The sequence below is a fragment of the Hippichthys cyanospilos genome, chromosome 5, assembly GCF_059441005.1.
Source record: "Hippichthys cyanospilos isolate Australia breed blue-spotted pipefish chromosome 5, RoL_Hcya_1.0, whole genome shotgun sequence".
Classification (NCBI taxonomy): Eukaryota; Metazoa; Chordata; class Actinopteri; order Syngnathiformes; family Syngnathidae; genus Hippichthys; species Hippichthys cyanospilos.
In genome coordinates this window covers 1,127,531-1,147,478 of record NC_142373.1, presented here as the reverse complement: position 1 = coordinate 1,147,478, position 19,948 = coordinate 1,127,531, and the positions used below count along the sequence as shown (strand labels likewise).

At 38.8% G+C, this 19,948-nt stretch overlaps 1 protein-coding gene across 2 annotated transcripts; it reads left to right on the top strand.

Moving 5' to 3' along the window:
• Positions 1–476: 476 nt before the first annotated feature.
• LOC148423102 (cohesin subunit SA-2-like) lies at positions 477–19,932 on the top strand. 2 transcript variants are annotated; one of them, XM_088415306.1, is made up of 32 exons: positions 477–599; positions 3,016–3,118; positions 3,220–3,310; positions 3,612–3,776; positions 3,838–3,934; positions 4,014–4,102; positions 4,184–4,255; positions 5,545–5,749; positions 6,153–6,292; positions 6,363–6,436; positions 6,510–6,633; positions 6,723–6,821; positions 7,759–7,838; positions 7,926–8,033; positions 8,279–8,399; positions 8,475–8,592; positions 8,686–8,789; positions 10,950–11,042; positions 11,119–11,205; positions 12,061–12,261; positions 13,336–13,412; positions 13,502–13,589; positions 13,696–13,776; positions 14,092–14,184; positions 14,264–14,438; positions 17,037–17,173; positions 17,237–17,338; positions 17,415–17,569; positions 17,640–17,756; positions 18,409–18,578; positions 18,644–18,713; positions 18,790–19,932. In XM_088415306.1, the coding sequence occupies exons 2-32, from the start codon at positions 3,069–3,071 to the stop codon at positions 18,905–18,907; spliced, it is 3,501 nt and encodes a 1,166-aa protein (XP_088271432.1). In that variant the 5' UTR covers positions 477–599; positions 3,016–3,068; the 3' UTR covers positions 18,908–19,932. The 2 variants fall into 2 exon arrangements, with proteins under 2 accessions (XP_088271432.1, XP_088271431.1); XM_088415305.1 differs by having other exon boundaries at positions 8,475–8,598; positions 18,790–19,931.
• Positions 19,933–19,948: the final 16 nt, after the last annotated feature.

Genomic DNA, 19,948 nt, shown 5'->3' with positions numbered 1-19,948 from the left:
ATGAATGGTTGTTTTCCTCCTTGAAATGACTGCCCCCATCTGAATGGTGCTTCCCATGTAACAAATAGCGATTACTAGGCCTACAATTATATCTAAAAAAAAATGTTGATTTGATAGAACACATTTATGTATACCCCATTGAAATTAATTGTGGATTTTCAAAACGAATAACTGTTCAAATATTACACATTGTCCCTTTCAAGTCAAGTGGTGTCCCACTTTCATTCTCAAACTGACCATCAGAGAGATTCACACTGTCCCTGTCTCTCTGTCTCTTTCTCTCAGATATGTTTATATAGCTCTAACATATCGAGTTCCGATATTACTACTGTTTGCAATGTCATTTAATGCAGCACAGCAAAGACCAATCGCGTAAGGAGGCAGAACTCTATGAGATTGACGTTTGTGGAAATCCAATTACACAATTCTGGTTTGGTATTTCAGCCAATCAAGAACGCTCTGGTTTATGACTGTTCGGGCAACGGTGAAAACAAGGAAAAACATACAAAAAAAATCTGTGATTAATTTGTTTTCGACACGTTTTTTTTCTCCAAAATAATAAAATGATGTTCGCCGGAGACTTGCCAACTACAATGACGGTAAGCAGGCCAGCTGTTTTATTATTTGTTCGTCGGACATCCCTGACTTTTGTTAAGTCTATATTGTATATTCCATACACAGTACAGTACACTAGGGTTAATTTTATTTTATATTTAGGGTTTAGGGCTTCCGAATTTCACGTAACTGAGTGATTTAGCTAGCTAATTGTTGTATGTGATGTGAAAACACCGTTCAATTTCTATCCTCCTTCGTTGTGGAACCATTTTCTAAACTGTGCTTTTTATAGTTTATTCGATTATAGGGGCTTTAATCTTTTTCGCAGGAGGCACCTGTCATGTCTATCCGTTTATTCACCTTGCTGCTCGTCAATGAACAAAAGTTATACTATTTTATTTTAATACATTGAGGACTCATACCCCCCAACACACACACACACACACACACACACACACACACACACACACACACACACACACACACACACACACACACACACACACAAACACAAACACGCATCGCAACCTGGCTGTGGTAAGCAGAGATGGGCAGTTTGTGACTGCCCTACGTTTTGGTCAACGACCGAAACATTTTAAAGACGACGGACTAAGACCGACAGAACAGTAGATTTTGCCTTGTCGGTAGATTAATTTTGTCATTTCAATCTGTTGTTGTAATCGTCAGCACAACTGTCACCTAACACTATTGATAATTGTTCGTTACCTAATTAAAGCCTCCAAATTTCTGAAAAAAGTTTTAGTCAGCCATATACTTGGGAGCAGGGAAGTACATACAGGATACAGCCTTAAATGCAGCAAGCGTACATAAATGCACCCAGGAATAACTTGAGTGTTATGAGTACCTGCATAGTTATGCAGCACCTATTAATAAGAGGAAAACGTCTTTAATGTAGTGCACCGAGCCACACTTTCTCCACATTGAGATTGCTGATAAGGGCCCATATCGCTCAACAACGTGACTATTATTTGCTTACAACTCCACTGCACGAACGAAGGCTTCGTTTTTGTCATGTGAAGTGTAATTCCTATAAAATAAGAATTTTCACCTTTCTGCATCCATTTTTTTGACAGAAACATGATGCAGTAACGTTGGCAGGGGATTTTTGTAATTGTAATTGCAATAAAATAAGAATTTTCATCTTTTTTCAGGCCCATTGATGCATTTGGTTATTTTTTTCTGTTTTAGACTAAACTGTATCCTGTATACACGCTGTAAAATAATTAACAGTTGTCGAAAATTGATTAATATTACTCTTTTTATTTTGTTAATGTTAAAAAGGATACAGGTTTAGTTATACTTTCACAATTTTTATAGATAATAATCTTATTTATAGTAAGCGCATTGAGTGTTTGTGTTGGGGGTGGGGCACAAAAAGTTTCTTTTTTCCTGGGGGCCTTGGCAAAATACAACTGAGATGCACCGACATAAAGGATCCATCTGGTTGTGTCTGTTTTTTAACGCTAAACTTCCCAAGAGTTTATGGTGTGTGAGTAGTATCGGTAAACAAATATACAACTGAGGTCCAGAAAATAAGTAAAACACTCCAATAATTTGGGCAAACCCAGAAACTTCAAAAAAGTGGTTGTTCGATTGAACTCACCTTAAGTACAAAATCAAAAAAGCGTAGGGCAACCCAGAAACTTCAAAAAAGTGGTTGTTCGATTGAACTCACCTTAAGTACAAAATCAAAAAAGCGTAGAGCAGGGTGCCCAAGTCCAGTGCGTAACCAGCCTGTTTTCCATGCACCTCTCCTGAAAACATACCTTCTTCAAATGATCAGCTAATTACCAAGCTTTACAGAAGACTGACAATGATTTTGACCATTTGACCCATGTGTGTTGGAGGAGGTTTACACTGAAAACAGGCTGAATATGGGTTCTCGAGGGCTGGACATGGGCACCTCTGCCATAGAACATATTGTACTATATACAGTACTCCACCCCTACAAGTTATCACACAATTTTTTTAAGTCACACATTTTAGTGAGAATAAGCGGCTATAGAAAATGGATGGATGGATAGGTATGAAACTAATATGTCATCACAAACAAATCTGTGTGTCATTTTCTATTTTAAATATTTACATTTTTTAGCACACACACACACACACCGCACTTGATTGGCTTTTGCGCTTTTCATACACATGAAATGCAATAAGTTCCCCGCTTTCTTTCATTTTTTGTGTGTGTCACTCAGTGGAAAAAAGTTTGAACATCCATTTTGAATGAATAATTGCTTGGCAGTGTTCAAACAAACTAAGTTCCGTTAAGAAGGAAGGCAGAATTACTACAGAACCAAGAGAAAAAATGCTAGCATGTTTTAATGTGAATATAAACACATTGAAATGCAGTGTTTTGCCTCAGGATTCATGGCAGTCTTGGGCCAGTGTTGGGCCTATGGAAACATGATTAAAAGATGGTCCTTTCCTGACTTTTAGACAGTAGCAGCATCCCCAGTGAAGCAAGTAACGTGAGTGCTGTTTGAAGAAAGATGATACCAGATCCTGCGTCGACAGCTACATCCAGACCCTCTGAGCTGAAGTATCTTTTTTATTGACATTACAGAAAAAATAGACAGTATTTTTCCTTCTTGCTCATTTATTTTAAATCGATGTAGAATAATCTCTCATTTGTTTTGGCAGTAAAAGCTCAAGCCAGGATGTGGCAAGATGCTCAGGAGCTGTCAACAACTCCGAGGATGAATCTGGCAATGAGAACAGACGCAAAAGAGAGGTAATTTATTCATGCTACATTCCATAAATCTTAAAAATATGAGGTTTTAGAGCCTTGGTGAGGATAGCTGCCCTTGAATGCCACTCAACGTCTGATTCACAAACAACAAAATAAGTATCTTTATGGGAATGTAGGTAAAAAAAAAAAGGCATAAATGTTCTTTAGGTTATGTGAATTAATCCATTAGTTAAATCTCATTACTATTTATTTCAAATGAATATTTACTGTGTAGGTAAATTTTGTTCACAAAACAAATAAGTTATTTTTACCCTAATGTGTTTGTGTGTGGTGTAAACCACAGAGGCGTAGGAAAAGGACTCACAAGGAAGTGGAAAACGTCACAACCAAAAAGGCCAAAAGTCAGCGTAGCAGCATTAGCAAGGACAATGTCTGCCATCGTAAGCGCACACAAGCGGAGGGCGTCACTCTGTTTGATGTCATTACGATGGGTCCCAACGCCATGCGGGTAAGACTTACCGGTATCTTTAAAACATGTACTTCGCCGGTTCTGACTTAGTTTTGAGTAGGTGGTGATCTGCGGATGGGCGGAGGCCTATGCGGTGGACAGAGACGCATCCCTTCTTGACCTAATAAGCTTCTTCATCCAGTGTTGTGGTTGCAAAGGCATGTAACCATCACACTGTAGTAATTATCACTCAGCATTCATGCATGATGCCAAATGTTTTGTTTTGTTTTTCCTCAGGTGTGGTCACAGCTGAAATGTGTCACACCAAGGGGGACAGTGAGGCCATGGACAAGATGGTGGACGAATTGGGGGAGGACTTGGATGAGGTTGGAAGGCATCAGTCTGTTGCATCCATTACCCAACTTGCCGCTACGTGTAGGAGTGTACAACATGTACAACTGTTTTAGGTTGCCGGTCTCCAGTACAAGAAGTTTCTGGCTTTTCCATGGATTCTCACCGTCACCTGGCCCACTGATGCTGCAAGTGTTAACTCCTTTGATAACAATCAATCAATCAATCAATCAATCAATCAATCAATCAATCAATCAATCAATCACAAAATGCTTTTAAATGGTTGAAAAAGTTTATTTTCCTATCTCGTTTGCAATAAGTGTACTGAGAAATTTTAATATTTTTCATTTTGGTAACAGTTTTTCACAATATTTTGGTACTACAATTTCCTTGAAAATTATAATATATCTTGTTCTACTTTAAAAAAAAAAGTTTCATTTTATTTTATAATATATTAGCGATACAATTTATAGCTAGCGTCAATGAGTAGCAGTTGTCCACATGTCAGTTTTTTGGGGGGGGATGCATGTTCCTTACAAATCAAAAATTAGTGAGAAAAAAAAAGACATTGTTTACTTTTGTTTTTCTATCTTGCTAAGCAGACTGAAGATGTATGATGCTTCTTTGCACATCTATAGATTGAAGCAGAAATAAGTTTTCAGTGAACACAATTTAATCATTTTGAATTAAAAATAGATTCTGAATCAAATTTGAAACCCCAAATCGGAATCAAATCGAATTGTTAGACAGTCACAGATTCCTGTCCCTAGTTTTTTTTTTTTACATCAAAATATTAATCATTGTTGGTACTCCAAATGTTTTGGTTGGGACCCATTGCAAGCCCCAGGAACCCGACAGTTCCCTGAGGTTAAATGAACACTGACTATATATTTGTTTATGAATTTATATTTTTAGTACATTACACAAAAGCTGGAAGAGCACACGGTCTTAAACATCCACAATTTCTATGAAGAGGTTTCCAGTTGAAAACTTAGGAGCTCTGGTGTTTTCCATATTTTTAAGGGAGTGCTGGAAAATAGCGGTGGCCAATGCAAAACATTGACACATTGGGCCCGATTTGGACATTTCCATTTTGGGGTCGACCCTCTTTTGTTGCCAATGACTTGGACATTAAGGATTGTGTGTTCTTACCTTCAGCTTATTTCCACAGTGATACTATACGGGTAAACTAAGCAATTTGTTATTACCAAAAGTACTAACAGAAGTATGATTTTTTTTCACAACTTCAAATATTTCCTCCATTTATTAATGTACAATTGTCAATTCCTCATTATTAATTTACAATTGACAATTCCTCATTTTTAATTTACAATGGACATTTCCTCATTTCTAATTTACAATCGACAATTCCTTAATATTGCAGTATGGAAGATAATTTATTAGAATAGGAGACAATATTGTTCATGGTGAAAATTTATAAACACATGTAACACTTTCCTTCTTCCCTGCACTGTAGGACAGCTTGGATTACCCTCTGATCCAGCCTGCACCTTACGGCAGATGGTTCCACTCTGAGCTGTGCGACTTTGTGTCTGTGCTGGTGGGCCAGTGTCAACACAGCCTTATTTTTGACAGCTACTTGATTAACACTCTCATCTCACTTCTCTCTGAGCTTTCGGACTCCCATATAAGAGCATTTCGACACACATGTACACTAGCAGGTAATGTCCAATGTAATCTTCTTCTGATTTTGTATGTCTTTATGAAATGTGTGTTTATGTACAATCAATCATCGGTGAAAAATAATTTCGTCATACACTCTCATGCAAAATATTTTTATCAGGTTATTTGATTGAGGGAATAATCAAAAGAATATTCTAAAATTATTTGATAGCCACAGTCCCTCATGATTTTCTTGAGATTTTCACTAACTGCTATCAAGATTGAAACATGTACACAATGTTAATTTAGGATTTTTTTTTTGTCTTTTTTTGTGCATTGATAAAATTAAAGCACAATTGTATACTGCTATCCAGTAAAAAACAACACTGTTCATATAGATATAATATGCATGTTTAAATGGAATAATTAATTCTTTGTTGTTTTTTCCATCATTTCGATTAGCGGTAAAACTGTTGAGCAGCCTGATGGACGTGGCTGTGAATTTGAGCACGGATGTTGAAAAGATTAAAAAACTGCAGCAGGCCCAGAGGCCAAGTAGACAGAAAGCTCAGGTGGAGCGAGCGCTACAAAAATTGAAGGAGGTAAGTACCTGTGTTCTTCTCTTGCCAGCATACAAATAGCACTCAGAACATCTGCTCTTTTGTCTTCCAGCTCCAGGAAAAAAAGAGTGAGATTGAAAGCATGATGGACGTCATCTTCAAGGCCGTTTTTCTCAAGAGATATCGGTACAGCAGCTTTGCGGTTCTCTGTAAACACACTAGGAGAATATATTTTTGTGTGTATGCATGTGTGTTACAGTGACGTGCTTCCAGAAATCCGTTCCATTTGTGTGGAGGAGTTGAGCCTATGGATGAGGTTGTATAGCTCTGTGTTCCTCAATGACACTTACCTGAAATATATGGACTGGATGTCATATGACAAGGTGAAGAAGTTATAGAATGCAGCATAAATGGCTAATGCAATTTTCTAATCCTAAGAATAACATGTGTTGATTTGGATATTGTCCTACAGATTCCAGATGTGCGTCTCAAGTGTGTTTTAGGCCTGCAGAATTTATACAGAGATCCCGTTGCTCTGCCTGAACTGGATCTCTTTACCAGACGCTTCAAGGTAAGCACATTTTTTGTTTAGTTTGAGATACACTCCTGACACAGAATCATTTGGAGGAAAAATGGTAGTGGATAAATACATGGTCAAAATCCATGTTTTTGCAATAACACAAGCCTGGTAGCAGTGAGTGACTAAATCCAGAATTGCACATAGTTCCAATTCCAGTGATTCCGATTAATAAATAGTGGTGTCATTCCACATTTATGAAATACATAAAAACATGGCAGGTATTAGGATATTTACATAAGTTATAAGTTATTTAATGTTTTAGGGTTTCTTTTGCAACAAAATGCCCTGTTTTGCTATCCTATCTTATGATGAAAGGTAATGTACAATTTGGTTATGCGAGAGATCGTTTCTGCCACTGTTTTTACACATCATTTTTGTCAAAAAGAGTTGATGAAACTTGAAAAAAATAAGTTAACTTTCAAAGCCTGTTTAAAAAAATGTAGATTTATGAGAAATATTTGGGGATTAATATTATAGATTTTTTTTATTACCAGCCACACAGAGGCATCTTATAAAAAAAAAGTAATTGATTAATGTCATTCTATAGTACAGCGTTATCTCGTTTTTTGCGGGTGTTGGGGGACCAGAAAACCCCTGCAATAAGTGAATTCTGCAAACTAGTTCATTTTTAAATGTATTAACTTAACTTTGAACTGGTTTGCAAAGAAAATCAACTATCCTAACACTGGGAGGGAGTACCCATAAATCTATCCACACACACACACACACACACACACACACACACACACACACACACACACACATACACACACACACGGTGAGAACATGCAACCTCATTTAAATTGTAATCCTAATTAATCCATTTGGTTACTGCATTTTATCTTTTATTTTGTTGTTGTGGTTTTACGATGTCAAAGTGTCAGTTCGAAATCAATGGCATTACCCAACAGTTCTGCTTGTCTTACAGGATCGTATGATCTCTATGACATTGGACAAAGACAATGAAGTAGCTTTGCAAACCATGAAATTACTGCTGCTCATCTCCAAGTTAGCCACCACTCCTTTATCAGCGATCATACGTTGTCTTTCTTAATAGTAATTGCTCAACTGTCCTCTGTGTGTTTGACCCTTCAGAACACACCAAGAGGTGCTCACTGTAGATGACTACGAGCCCCTCTTTCAGTTTGTTTACTCCTCACAGCGCCCCCTTGCAACCACAGCTGGGGAACTTCTCTCCTTCAGGTAAGCTGTTTTGGGGGAAGCTTGCAAGTAACCTGAATTGTTTGAAGGACCAAGAGTTGCTTAACAATATTTCATGGGGAAATACTGAGGACTTTTAGTAAACACCATATGTATGTAGTGGGGATTGCTAATGATATAAAATAAAAAAAGTAAAGCATCTTATAAAATATAACATTTACAAAAAAGAAACACCTTTTGTGTTTTAACTAAGCTAAGACAAAGTAGATGTTTTGTGCTTCTTTCAGGGTTCTCGGCATTGATGACCCTGCTGCTAAGAATTCCGATGAACTAAATCAAGAGGAGGCTCACAAGCAACAAATGTGTATTAGACTCAAGGCCCTGCTGGAATTCTACCAGAAATCTAAGGTGAAATGCTCATTCAACACAAATGCCTGCAATTCATATCCACATTTATGACTCTGCCAATGCATTCGTGTACAGCTGCACAACCATGTGGTTTACCTCGTGGACAGCCTGTGGGACTGCAGTGGAGCCCTGCTGAAGGACTGGCCCACCATCACGTCTTTATTGCTGCAAGACCCTCATAATCCCTCACTGGGTACAGGTTGGCAAGATTTGCTTCTTCTTCTTCATTCGACTTGGCGTGTCTTTATTATATTTTTTTTTCCAACAAACTGTGGAATTTATGTAGAATTCACGGTGGAGGAAGAAGCTGTACTAGTGGAGATCATGCTAGCCTCTGTGCGCCAGGCATCAGAAGGGCCAGTGCTCGCTGGGAGGCATGGTGCAAAGAAGGTTGGTGATCTCCCTCTCCCTCAAAACGCACAATATTTCATGACCTAAGGATGAAAGCACAAGATGATGAAAGTAATACAAATTAACTGTGTAGTAGGGAAAGGTATGCAGTATACAGTAGCTAACAAGATTAACAATTCATGGGGGACTTTAAATCTTTGGGGATTTCATCTGAAGCTGTCAATCATTCATTTGATCAATCAATGAATACATTTGTATGGTACCTTTCAAGTATAAATAATTCAGATTAAACATTACTCAAATTGACTATAGTAAGAGGCTAAAAACAAGGAACTATAAATCAGTACTTAAAGTAAAAATGTTTTTATGTTAAAAAGAATGACATAAATAACCACATTACCAAAGTAAAATTGAAGTCGTTCGAATTGATTACAATGCTCATATCAAGTTAAACTGAAAAAACATATTGGTGAGAGATATACAGTGGGCCCCTGTTTTACGAACTTAATCCATTCAGTGGCTACGCTCGTAACTCGAATTGCTCGTATGACGGGCAATCCAAACCTATGTTAATTAGTGAATGCGTGCAACGCGTGCAAAAACCTTAGGTAAAAACATCACGACTTTATACACATATTAAAAATTAGTAACATAATCTACTGTACAGTTAAATAAATTAACATAAATATACAAAGGAATTTACCTTTCGGGCGACGTGACTTGAGCTGGGTGGAGGCGGAGGGGAGCAGAGACCAACCTGCAGAATTTATTGATTTATTTTCTTAAACAAGAACTTTTCTCAAACTAGAACATATCACCGGCGATTTCCTTCTCTTTAATCCATAATAGAAGAAGCCTCTCCATTTTGTTGTCGACCGAAGTCCGTCCCCCAGCAAGGAAAGTCTTGCCCTTAGAAGATTGCCGAGCGGTTACGGCCATACTTACGAGCAAGGTTAACTATGCGTGCGCCTCCTTCGTATTTTTTTACTATCTCCTGCTTGGTTTCTATTGTCATCATCCTCTTACTTTTTCCTTTACCGCCACTTGCAATTTTAGAAGCCATGTCTAACAGATAAAGTTTGCAAAGTCTTCACAACATTCCTTCCTTCCGTTTTTCACTCATTTTCTCTCCTTCCGTCCATCCCGACCAGCTGTGCTATCAAGCTAGATAAAGGCGTTCGGCCAATAGCATATCTGCATTTCTGTGATTGACGTGACGCCGGCCAATAGCATATCCGCATCTCCGTGAGTGAGACCGGGACTGTGACCTTAATCGACCAATAGCATATCGGCATCTCCGTGACTGACTCTGTGACTGAGACAGTGACTGTGACATTGTAAGAGCAATAGCGTTCAGCGTTACCGTGACAAGCGTGAACATTTGATTTCGTTGATGCAGCAAAGCGAAAATAATTGTACGAACACATTGACTGGCATGTCGGATTGTTCGTAAGCCGAAAGGTTTGTGCGTAAGAGGGGGACAAAAAATGCAGCGGTCTATGCTCGTAAATCGAAAAGCTCATAAAAGAAGGAGTTCGTAAACCGGGGGCCCACTGTATTTAAAAAAAAATGAGAAGAAGGTGAATGGAGGCTAGTGTGATGGTCTGGGGCTGTTTTGCTTCTTCAGAACCAGGACAACTTGCTGGGATTGTCAGAAAAAGAAATTCTGCTCTTTACCTGTTTCTAGTTTTAATCAGATTGACATTTTTTTTTTAAATTTCAGGCAATTTGCCTTTAAGCTATTTTTTCAGATTCGGAATAAACTGTAACCTGTATCAACCCTGTAAAAAGTCAAATTAACATTTGCTAAAAGCTGATTTAAATAGTTTTTTTTGTTAATGTTGAAAAAGATACATCTTTTGATGTGCTTATACATTTTTCATAGATAATAATCTCAATTATTGTCATCACAGCGAGTCGGGGGGGGGGGGCTTTGCAAAAAATAATTGATAATCACTGGTTTGATGAAAGGAAACCTTTGTGAGTTGTAAACATGCAAAACCGCAGAAATCGGAAGGGGGGCAAATACTTTCACGGCACTAAGTAAGAAGTGGGCGAAAGTTCTTTTAGATGTCCTCTTAGAACACATGATATTAAAACATACTGAACTTTTTCTGTGATTTACTCAATAATTCATAGCAAGACATCAGGCCATACCATTAAGTGGATATCAATGTGCGGATGTGCCTTTGCTACCAGATCTTGAGTTCCAGAGAGAAAAAAGTTCAGGTTGATGACTGCGCAAAGTTCACGCAGCATTTCCTCGAGGTGCTTCCTCACTTACTGTCCAAGGTATGCCTGCCTGCCAATCATCATTGTCAATTTACCATGTCATTATATTTGAATGACACCTTTCGCCACTTTTAAGTTTTCAGGTCGCTGGGATATTGTTGCCTCCTTGATGAGGATTCCTCAGTACTTTCTGCCAGAGAGCCCCGAGGCCCAAAACACACAGGTCAGCATTCCGGCACACTATGCTTCATGTATTCATGAAGTTGAAAGAGGATGTTTAATGATGTTTACACCTGCTTCGCTTTGTCTGCCAGTCAACAGGATTGAGGGAAATCGTATTTATTATTAAAACATTAGTTGTCAATTCAACCCGAAAGGCTGCTTCACGTAGCAACTTCAAATTTGCTAAGTGTTTCTATCATAATAAAGATACACATGTTTCAGCAACAAATGTCTGAAAACACAGAGGAAGTTGCTCATTTTGATTTAAAGGGATAGACAAGACATGCATGTTCACAACAATGTTACAGTAGGTCAGTCACAGCATTCTGATGAATCAATTCTGGAATATGAATTGAGAGGCAAAATCCACCGTTTTTTTTTTTTTTTTCTATTTACTGTCAGCTGAATATAACATCACATGTACTCAAGGCTCAGGTAACAACCATGAAGAATCATGGCTCAAGTTGTGATTATCACAGAACCAAACTCAGAGAACAGGTGAGCCGTGATTAGTCGTTACCTGAGCAACTGTAATGTCATTTTCAGCCAATAGACAAAAAGGCTTCCACCTGAAATTGATAAAAATGGGTGGATTTGGTTGTTTCATTCATATTCTACAACAACAACAATAACCAGAATGCCGTGTTCATACAAAGAATCTATTATTGTAAAGAAAATCTTCATGTTCATGGTCATATTGGCCATTTCCATGATTCTTCATGGGTGTTGTCAGTTTGCAATTAGACAGATGGTCAAGATGGAATTTCAATTAAAGAGTTTTTGCCATTGCGTGTGAGGGGAGCATATCAGAAATGAAACAAACGTTTATTCTGAGAGCTGACTTGTCTCTCCTCAGTTGATCTCCAAGCTGTTGGCGGAAATTCAAGCCATTCTGGAGGTCTATTCAGATGCAGCCGTCCTGGAGGCGGCGTCCCGCACATTCCTCAGTCTGTGTAGAGAGGAGACCCCCTGGGGCTCTGTGGCCCGTTCCATCAGAGATTCCATGGTCCAGGGCTGGGTAGACCACCTAAAAAACCTGCTCACAGACTCCCACATGGTGAGCTTCCATCAATGCTAACAACTCAACGAATAAGAACCTTTTTGTATCTAAAGGCAGTCCAGCCCAGTTTCTCTGACCTTTTGGGGTTAAGCTGATCACAAGGTTCTTGTTTCTATTCGAAGCTTCATCAACCTCTATTTTATTAGCTTTCATTCAATATCAATAATGATTTGGGGCCTGACAAGTTATTCATTTCATGTAATATTATTGGTAAAAGAAGAACCCAATTTATTTCATGCCATATGTCCTTGTTTCTATACCGCACATGACAATAAACACTTTCACTTGACTTGACTTGCATGTTTGATGGAGCAAACATCAAATCATGAATCAATGTTTAGAGCTTGGCCAGCCATAATGTTCCAATATAAGTACTATAGTTTTCAAACCCCAAGGATGTCTGTCATATTAGCAGAACAAGAGCTGAGTTAATTTTTTAAAGGGTTGCTGATCTAGTGTGTTTTTAGTCACTGGAGTCAAATATTACATCGGGAGTTCCAGCAGCCACCAATTTAAGCTTATCTTGAAAATTTTTGCTCTGGCATGATTTGGTCCATAAAAATATCTGATGTGAATTTCCTATTTGATTCATTCTTGTCAAAAACAGAACCCTTTTTTTTTTAGTCAAACCAGTAAACAGGTGATGCTTGTTTTTTTTCTGTTTGTACTGTACCCATTATTTTAATATAATGTTAGAACTGTAAGGACTTTAGTCATGTTGGTTGAACCCTTATAACTGCTCCATGAAAGTATCTTGTCTTTCCCAGTTTAAACAAGAACATTATCAATTTTATTGGCTTTCTTCTGACCTAGTGTTTTGTATGTATTTGTAATGTTACAGATCAGGAGGGACCTTTTTATTTATTTATTTATTTATTTATTTATTTATTTATTTCATCCTACCTCATGGGGAAAAATAACTGTTGTACAAATCCTGTAATACAAACCATGTTGTTATTTTTGTGTATATGTGTGTTGTTATTGTTTTTTTTTTTTTTTTTAAACCTAACTCAAAATCTTTTTGATCTACAGGCATTGCTTCCATGCAAATCATTCTGTTCTGTTCTACAGGGGCCCACCCTCTTGGCTGATGCGGAACAAACTGTAGACCTTATTGTCACACTGAAGAAAGTCAGTGCTTTCCACAAGTAAGTTGTTCAAAATGAATGTAGAGATGGAGATCATTCGAAAGTCCTCGTCATGGTCTTCCACTGACATTGCTTATATGTTCCGACAGCTGTCACGATCTGTCTGTCTGGAATCTGTTTGACCTGCTCTCTCCTCTCCTGCCGGTAGAAGGGTGGCAGGAGGGGCCACCCCCTCAGGTGATCAGAAGTTTGCTTTAAAATTTTAAGATATAACGATTTTAAAGGGTCTGTTTATATTGATTAAAAAAAACAACTAATAATACATTTATATCATTTCTCACAGGTGTTAAAAGAAGTGTTACAATGTCTGTGTTACTGTGTTTTCTGGTCACTGAGTACAAGCAGCGACATTCTGACTTCAAGAGTAAGTTTTTGCAAAGTATATCCAACCATTCATTTTCTGTAGCTGCTTATACTATAGACAGAGAATAAATGAAAGTGTTGAAATAAACTATAAATGTCAATTTGATGTTGCTTTCACAGATAGGAGAGCGTGTTCAGCTAAATATTCAACATTTTAAAAACGACTCAGTACACCAATGCATACAAACACAACACATATCTCATTACATTGCAAATGAATATTTGTGTTCTAAGTAAAGTTAGATATTATGATACTGCATGTTTATATGTTGTTACCAGTAGTCACAAATACAGTTATTTTTGTGTGTTTTATTAGGACAAGGCTGTGTCCCAGAGACTTCAATTGCGTGTACTCAGTGAGGCAAGTCTTTGTTGTCTCTCCCACCCAGACAACAGCGTCAGGCAGCAGGTAAAAGGTGTCATTCTTACTAGGAGTGATCCTCAACTCCTCACTCAACGTCCGGTGATTTTCCCCTTTTCTCTCTCAGGCATTCCTGGGTGTGTGCGACGTACTGACCGCTCACTCCTACCAGCAACAGATGTGGCATCCTACTTCCTGGGGCCCCTTGCCCTACTCGCCCACACCCAAACTGCAGATGGCGCTGTTGAGCTTTGTGTGCAAGAATGTTTTTGTTGGGCCTGACTGTGACCACGAAGGCAAAGGTAAGACAGTTGGATAATTCATAGATATTTACTGCACGGTTAGTGTTGTTTTGCTTGTTTTTTTTTTTCCCCCATGCACCACTGCCCCTTATTATTATTATTATTATTATTATCCTTTTATCAGATTTGATTGATTGACTTTGTTATGAGCATGTTTAAACAAAAATAATTATAATGGTAATAATAATAATCAAATGCTCAAAAGGGGGCCTAAGATCCTCCATACTATTGCTTTATATTTATGTCAATATTCGAAAGGAACTGTCGTTATTACACGTGCACAATATTTCAAAATATGCATATAAATAATATTTATAAATACAGTGGGCCCCCACTATACGAAATTAATCTGTTCCACAGTTGGGATCGTAACGCGAAATCATCACATGGCAGGCAATAGAAACCAATGTTAATTAGCTAATGCGTGTAATGACAATAGAAATTGTATATACATATTAAAATTTGGTTAATCATTCTAGACTTTATGAATAACTTATTGGTGTGTTCAAGAATATTTGCAAGATCATTTGAGTTGGAAATAAGCAAGCATTTTTTCAACCTAGTCACGTCGGTCAGAAGTTACTTTAAATTTGGAAAGTCCGTTATGGATAGTGATTTTGGATGGTTTGTTTTCTCAAGTTTTATAATTGAATATGTAAAAAGCTATTTTTTCCAATTGACCCCTCTTCCCATGAATGCAAATATCTATTCCACTTCTATAAGTAATATTAAAAGCAAACTACAATAATAATACTTTTGCATTTAAAGGGTGTAGAGCCCATTTTGCACACCAGGTGGCAGCCTCGCTCTGTCTTTTAATAATGTTGGAGCTATTAAATAGTGTAACGCATTCCTGCACAACTGTACATGTTGAGTGAAACCATGTTTAATTTTTGATGAGGAGAGGGTCATGCATCTAGAGAATGTGTTGTATATGGCTGTGTCTATTTTAAGATGAAGAAAACCACTTTGGCATGTTGTAAATCTAAAAAGGAGGTGTTAAATTCCTACGCTGGTTTTTAATAACTGTACTTCACTGTATGAACTATCACATCCAAATATGGTGGAGAGTGCAGGCGAGCCAATAAGAGGTCCGTCGTGAAGCTTTTCAATGTTCAAAGCAATGCACCAAGGGCATTATTACTTCTAAAAAGCTGTTGTTTTATGGGATTAGCCTGCTAACGCTTTGGCTTTTATGGACACTTGTTCTTGTGTGGGAGATCACGGCGAGGCCAAAGCATCAAGTGGCTCCAATCCCTTTTTCCGTGAGAAAAAGTCGCTCAACTCTGGCTCACCTCCTCATTTTGGCGGCCTCGGCGCCGATTGAAGCCACATGCCGTCGTGCGTTACCTTTGATGTTGCACCTGCCGAGGCCTGCTCCATTGTAGCCTGTCCTCGCAAGTGACGGGAAGCATAAAGTTCAAATACTCTTGCGAGCAGAGAGTCTGCAACATGGCAGGCAGCCCGGACTATAACTTGAGGTGGCAATCAAACGATGGCACTGTTCTGGACAATTTAGCGAAAATGGGCCCTTTACTAACTATTGCTAGCTGATTGCTAGTAGGGATAGCTCATATTGGTACACATCATTGGTACACATCATTGACATCTCAATCACCTTCCTTTTGGTCATTCTTGCCTTAGGCCAGGGGTTTCAAACTCATATATAGTTTGCATATTTTGAAATCAGAGGCCGCTAATACTGTTCAAAAGGGGTGTTGGTAACAAAAAAAATGCTTGTTGTTTCCCCCCAAATATGTAAAAGTTGAAGATAACTTGCAAATGTAGTATTTTGGCTGGAAAAAAGAAGTTATAATTAGCATTTCTCAGGCCACATAAAATTATGTGGCGAGTCATGTATGGCCCCCGGGAATTAGTTTGACACTCGTGCCTTGGGCACTTAGGAGGTCTAGAAAAATCCTGGCTGTTTTATGACATTTTCCAAACTCCGCGGATGATGATGGAAGTAGCTGTGAAGTTTGAGTGATTGAGATGTTGGAAATAGAGACAACAACTCAACATGCATCCACCCATCCATTTTCTAGAGCCGCTTATCCTCAGAAGGGTCGCAGGCTTGCTGGTGCCTATCCCAGCTAGCTTCGTGCAGTAGGCGGGGGGCACCCTGAACTGGTTGCTGGCCAATCGCAGGGCACACAAAGATGAACAAGCATTCACGCACCCAATCACACCCAAGGACAATTTAGTATGTCCAATTCACCTGCCATGCATGTTTTTGGAGTGTGGGAGGAAGCCAGTTAATCAAAACATTAAGGAAGCCAGTTAATCAAAACATTATGGTTTATAATTTAAGCACCTTTTGCCCAGATAAAAGCTTTTTCACATATTGGTATTTTCTCACTCATGTTTATGAGATGGAGGATGCTTTATGAACTGGAATGACTTTGATAGCTGTTCTTGACCTCTTTATATATTTGGGACCACTTGATTGTCACATTTCAGTCAGTATGTTTTTATTGTAACTCAAATATAGGAACTGTCTAATTTTGCCAGATTTTTTGTTTCTTTTTAAACACAAGTATAAGTTATTTGTTCTTTTTGCTACCCACGCTAACTTCTCCTTGACTTTGTCCCACTCAGCCTGCCGACACTCCGAGGAGGAAAAGATGGAGGAGCTTCACAAAAGAAGAAACATGCTGGCTGCCTACTGCAAGCTTATCCTCCATGGCGTGCTGGAGATGAGCATGGCGGCGGACATCTTTAGCTTCTATGTGAAGGTATCTTGTCATTTCGTTTCTGCTCATATTGGAGACTTGAGACTTTTTGTTGTTTTCCTTCAGTATCAGAACGACCTAGGCGACATCATCAAGGAGACCATGCACAGGACGAGGTTCATTGATAAGCTCGAGAGCACTCATACCATGGTGCTCTCTTTACAGCGGGTAAGCACTTTTTCATAAACAGCGCTTATGAATTAGCCGAGACGCCTTTTCTCATTCGATCTTATCTTCTGGCTAGCTGTTTGTGCGTCTGAAGGGCGGAGAGGCTGAAGGATCGCCTCTCGTCCAACAGGGAGTCCAGACCTTCACCGGCATCAAGGAACTGGCCAGGCGCTTCGCCCTCACTTTCGGGGACCTCGTCAAGTTTCGCGAGTGCCTCGTCCTCATCCACAGGTCGGTGACCTGTCTTGCGTGACTGCGCCGTTCGGCTCACTGACCAAAGTGCGCGCATTATTTTTCGCAGGAGCGGCATTGAATTTGTCTTCCGGGACTTTGAAAGTTCCACACCGACGTTTTTGTTCTACTTGACCATCTTGGCCGAGTTCTCCAGCAAGCTACTCAAACCAGACAAGAAGACAGTGTGAGTGCTGCCGCACTAAATCACAAAAGTGCTATTTATAATAGACAGTAGTAGCCACCGTATTGTGCCAAGAAACTAGGTTGAAGTAAACTCAGGTGTTTCATTTAAGACAAAAGTGGCACTTTGCTGCCTTCTTGTGTCAAGTAGTTGAAGTAAGTTAAAAAGTTTCATTGAGCTATAGTTGGGCTTTTTTGTCATCCTGTGCCAAAATAAGTTGCTGATAGCTTCAGTGACAGAAGGTGGAACACTACAGTAGCGTTCAGGCTAGCATTACCATCTAGTTTCATCATGCAACTGCTCAGCGCAGGTAAAATCCTTCGGCTGCTTCGAAGAGATTTACAATTGAGTAGAGGTCATCCTCTAGGCCATTACCAGGCATTCACCTTTGGTCTGTGTTGTATTATAAACAATAGGTCTTGTTTTTTTTTTTTTTTTTAAATATCCCAATAATATTTAATTTATAACTCATTAGGTAGCACACAGTGCTTCTGTATCTGATGTAATGTCAGTCAAGAGCAGACTACATTCCATAATCGAGCAAATAATAAAGTAGAGACTGTATACGTTGTGATTTCATTGGAGGAATATTGTCTTATATATTATGTGTATATATATATATTATGTATTATATGGCACGTGTACGCACACGCAGGTTAGCCTATTTGCAGAAGCACACCTCAGATCACGTGACGGATCTCAAGGAGGAACGCTGGCAACCGCTGCTCTACTATCGCAGCTCCCTATTGGCTGACGGAGAGGACTCCGCCTCCCACGGTAGCTCGGACAGGAAGCCGCCCGGACGCTCCAAGAGCAAAATGGAAGGTGTGTGTGTCTGGACGCGTTTTGAGATGATCGGAGAAGAATAAAACCGTATGGCTCTCTTCCAGGTACCAAGTCCTTAGGACCACTGGGTTCCGCTGAGCCCCAAGTGGGAAAAGGTCCGAGATTGGGTGCCAGGTGTGGATTTTGTCCCTTTTTCCTGTTGACTTTTCTCACCATTTGAAGCTCATCTGTTGTCTCTTCTGATACACAGCAATAAGAGCGCACGCCCATTTGAACCCGTCTTAAAAAGATCCCCGACTCAAGGAGCACTCAACACCGAGGCACTCGATAATGACGACAATGAAGATGCTGTCGAAGTTGAAGTGTGACAAGGTTTTGGTACGCTCGCTCCAACTCCCAAGGGAACACTGCTCTTTTTGTCGTTCTACAGTAGTGGTGTAGTATTTGCTGTATTTAACATTTTCCTATCCAGTAGCTCCCGAATAGCTACAAACTCTCCAGGATGTGGACTGTATGCTATTTTTTTGCTTTCCGGGGGGGTGCAATTACCATATGTTCCTAGATAAATGTCCACAATAAGTTTATTCCTATTTATGACAATTTTAAGGACATGCAAGTGTATTAGTGCCATGCAGGACAGATATAATAGCAATATATTGTTTTTGGGGGCGGGAAATGAATATTTGTTGTAAAATAGCTTTTTGTGAATTGTAAATTTCAAGTCGTAAAAAAGGAGTAGTGGTTACAATTTTCTACTTGAAAAATGAGGCTTTAAAATGAGTTTTCTTTACTTTCCTTTTTGCAATTCTGACTTCTAAAATTGCTTTTGTAAAAGCCCCTTTCCTGAAAAGTGATTCTCATATTACGAATGTATGCTTTTTTTGTACAACTTCCTCCCAAGAATTACGTCTTTATTCTTGTAACTAAACTGGGACTTTAAAAAAACAAACAAAAAACTTTTTGAATAGTACCCGTTTCCTCACCAAATGACTTCATACTTGTCATTAAAAATGTCCCTTTTAGAAATTACATTTACAGAAAACATGCAATGTTATTCTTGCAATACATTGTTGACTTCTCTCAAGTTTGTTTCATAAAATTTCCCTTCTAATGCTTAAGTTCTCCGGGTGAAAAAGAATTTCCTTTTTCATGTGTGGTCTTGCCTTTCTCCTAAAAACCAAGAAATCAATCAAAATTCACAATTGCATCACTGGGGTACAATGTTGTTTTGTCACAAATTCTCATCTGAAAAACTATTTTAATGATAGGGGTGCGTTCTGTATGCAGACTATGTACTTTTTGGTATTTCTGTCTATTATGTTTATGTGAACCCCTCCAAGGCTGAAAAAAAGTTCTTTTTTAGTGCATTAACATTTAATGACATTTTATGTCAATAATAAAAAAAAATC

Excerpts from the sequence above, each read along its gene's own strand:
- LOC148423102 (XM_088415305.1), top strand. The coding sequence starts at position 3,069 with ATGATACCAGATCCTGCGTCGACAGCTACATCCAGACCCTCTGAGCTG. Across the intron at positions 5,750-6,152 it reads ACACACATGTACACTAGCAG|CGGTAAAACTGTTGAGCAGC; the intron begins GTAATGTCCAAT and ends CATTTCGATTAG. Across the intron at positions 6,293-6,362 it reads CGCTACAAAAATTGAAGGAG|CTCCAGGAAAAAAAGAGTGA; the intron begins GTAAGTACCTGT and ends TTTGTCTTCCAG.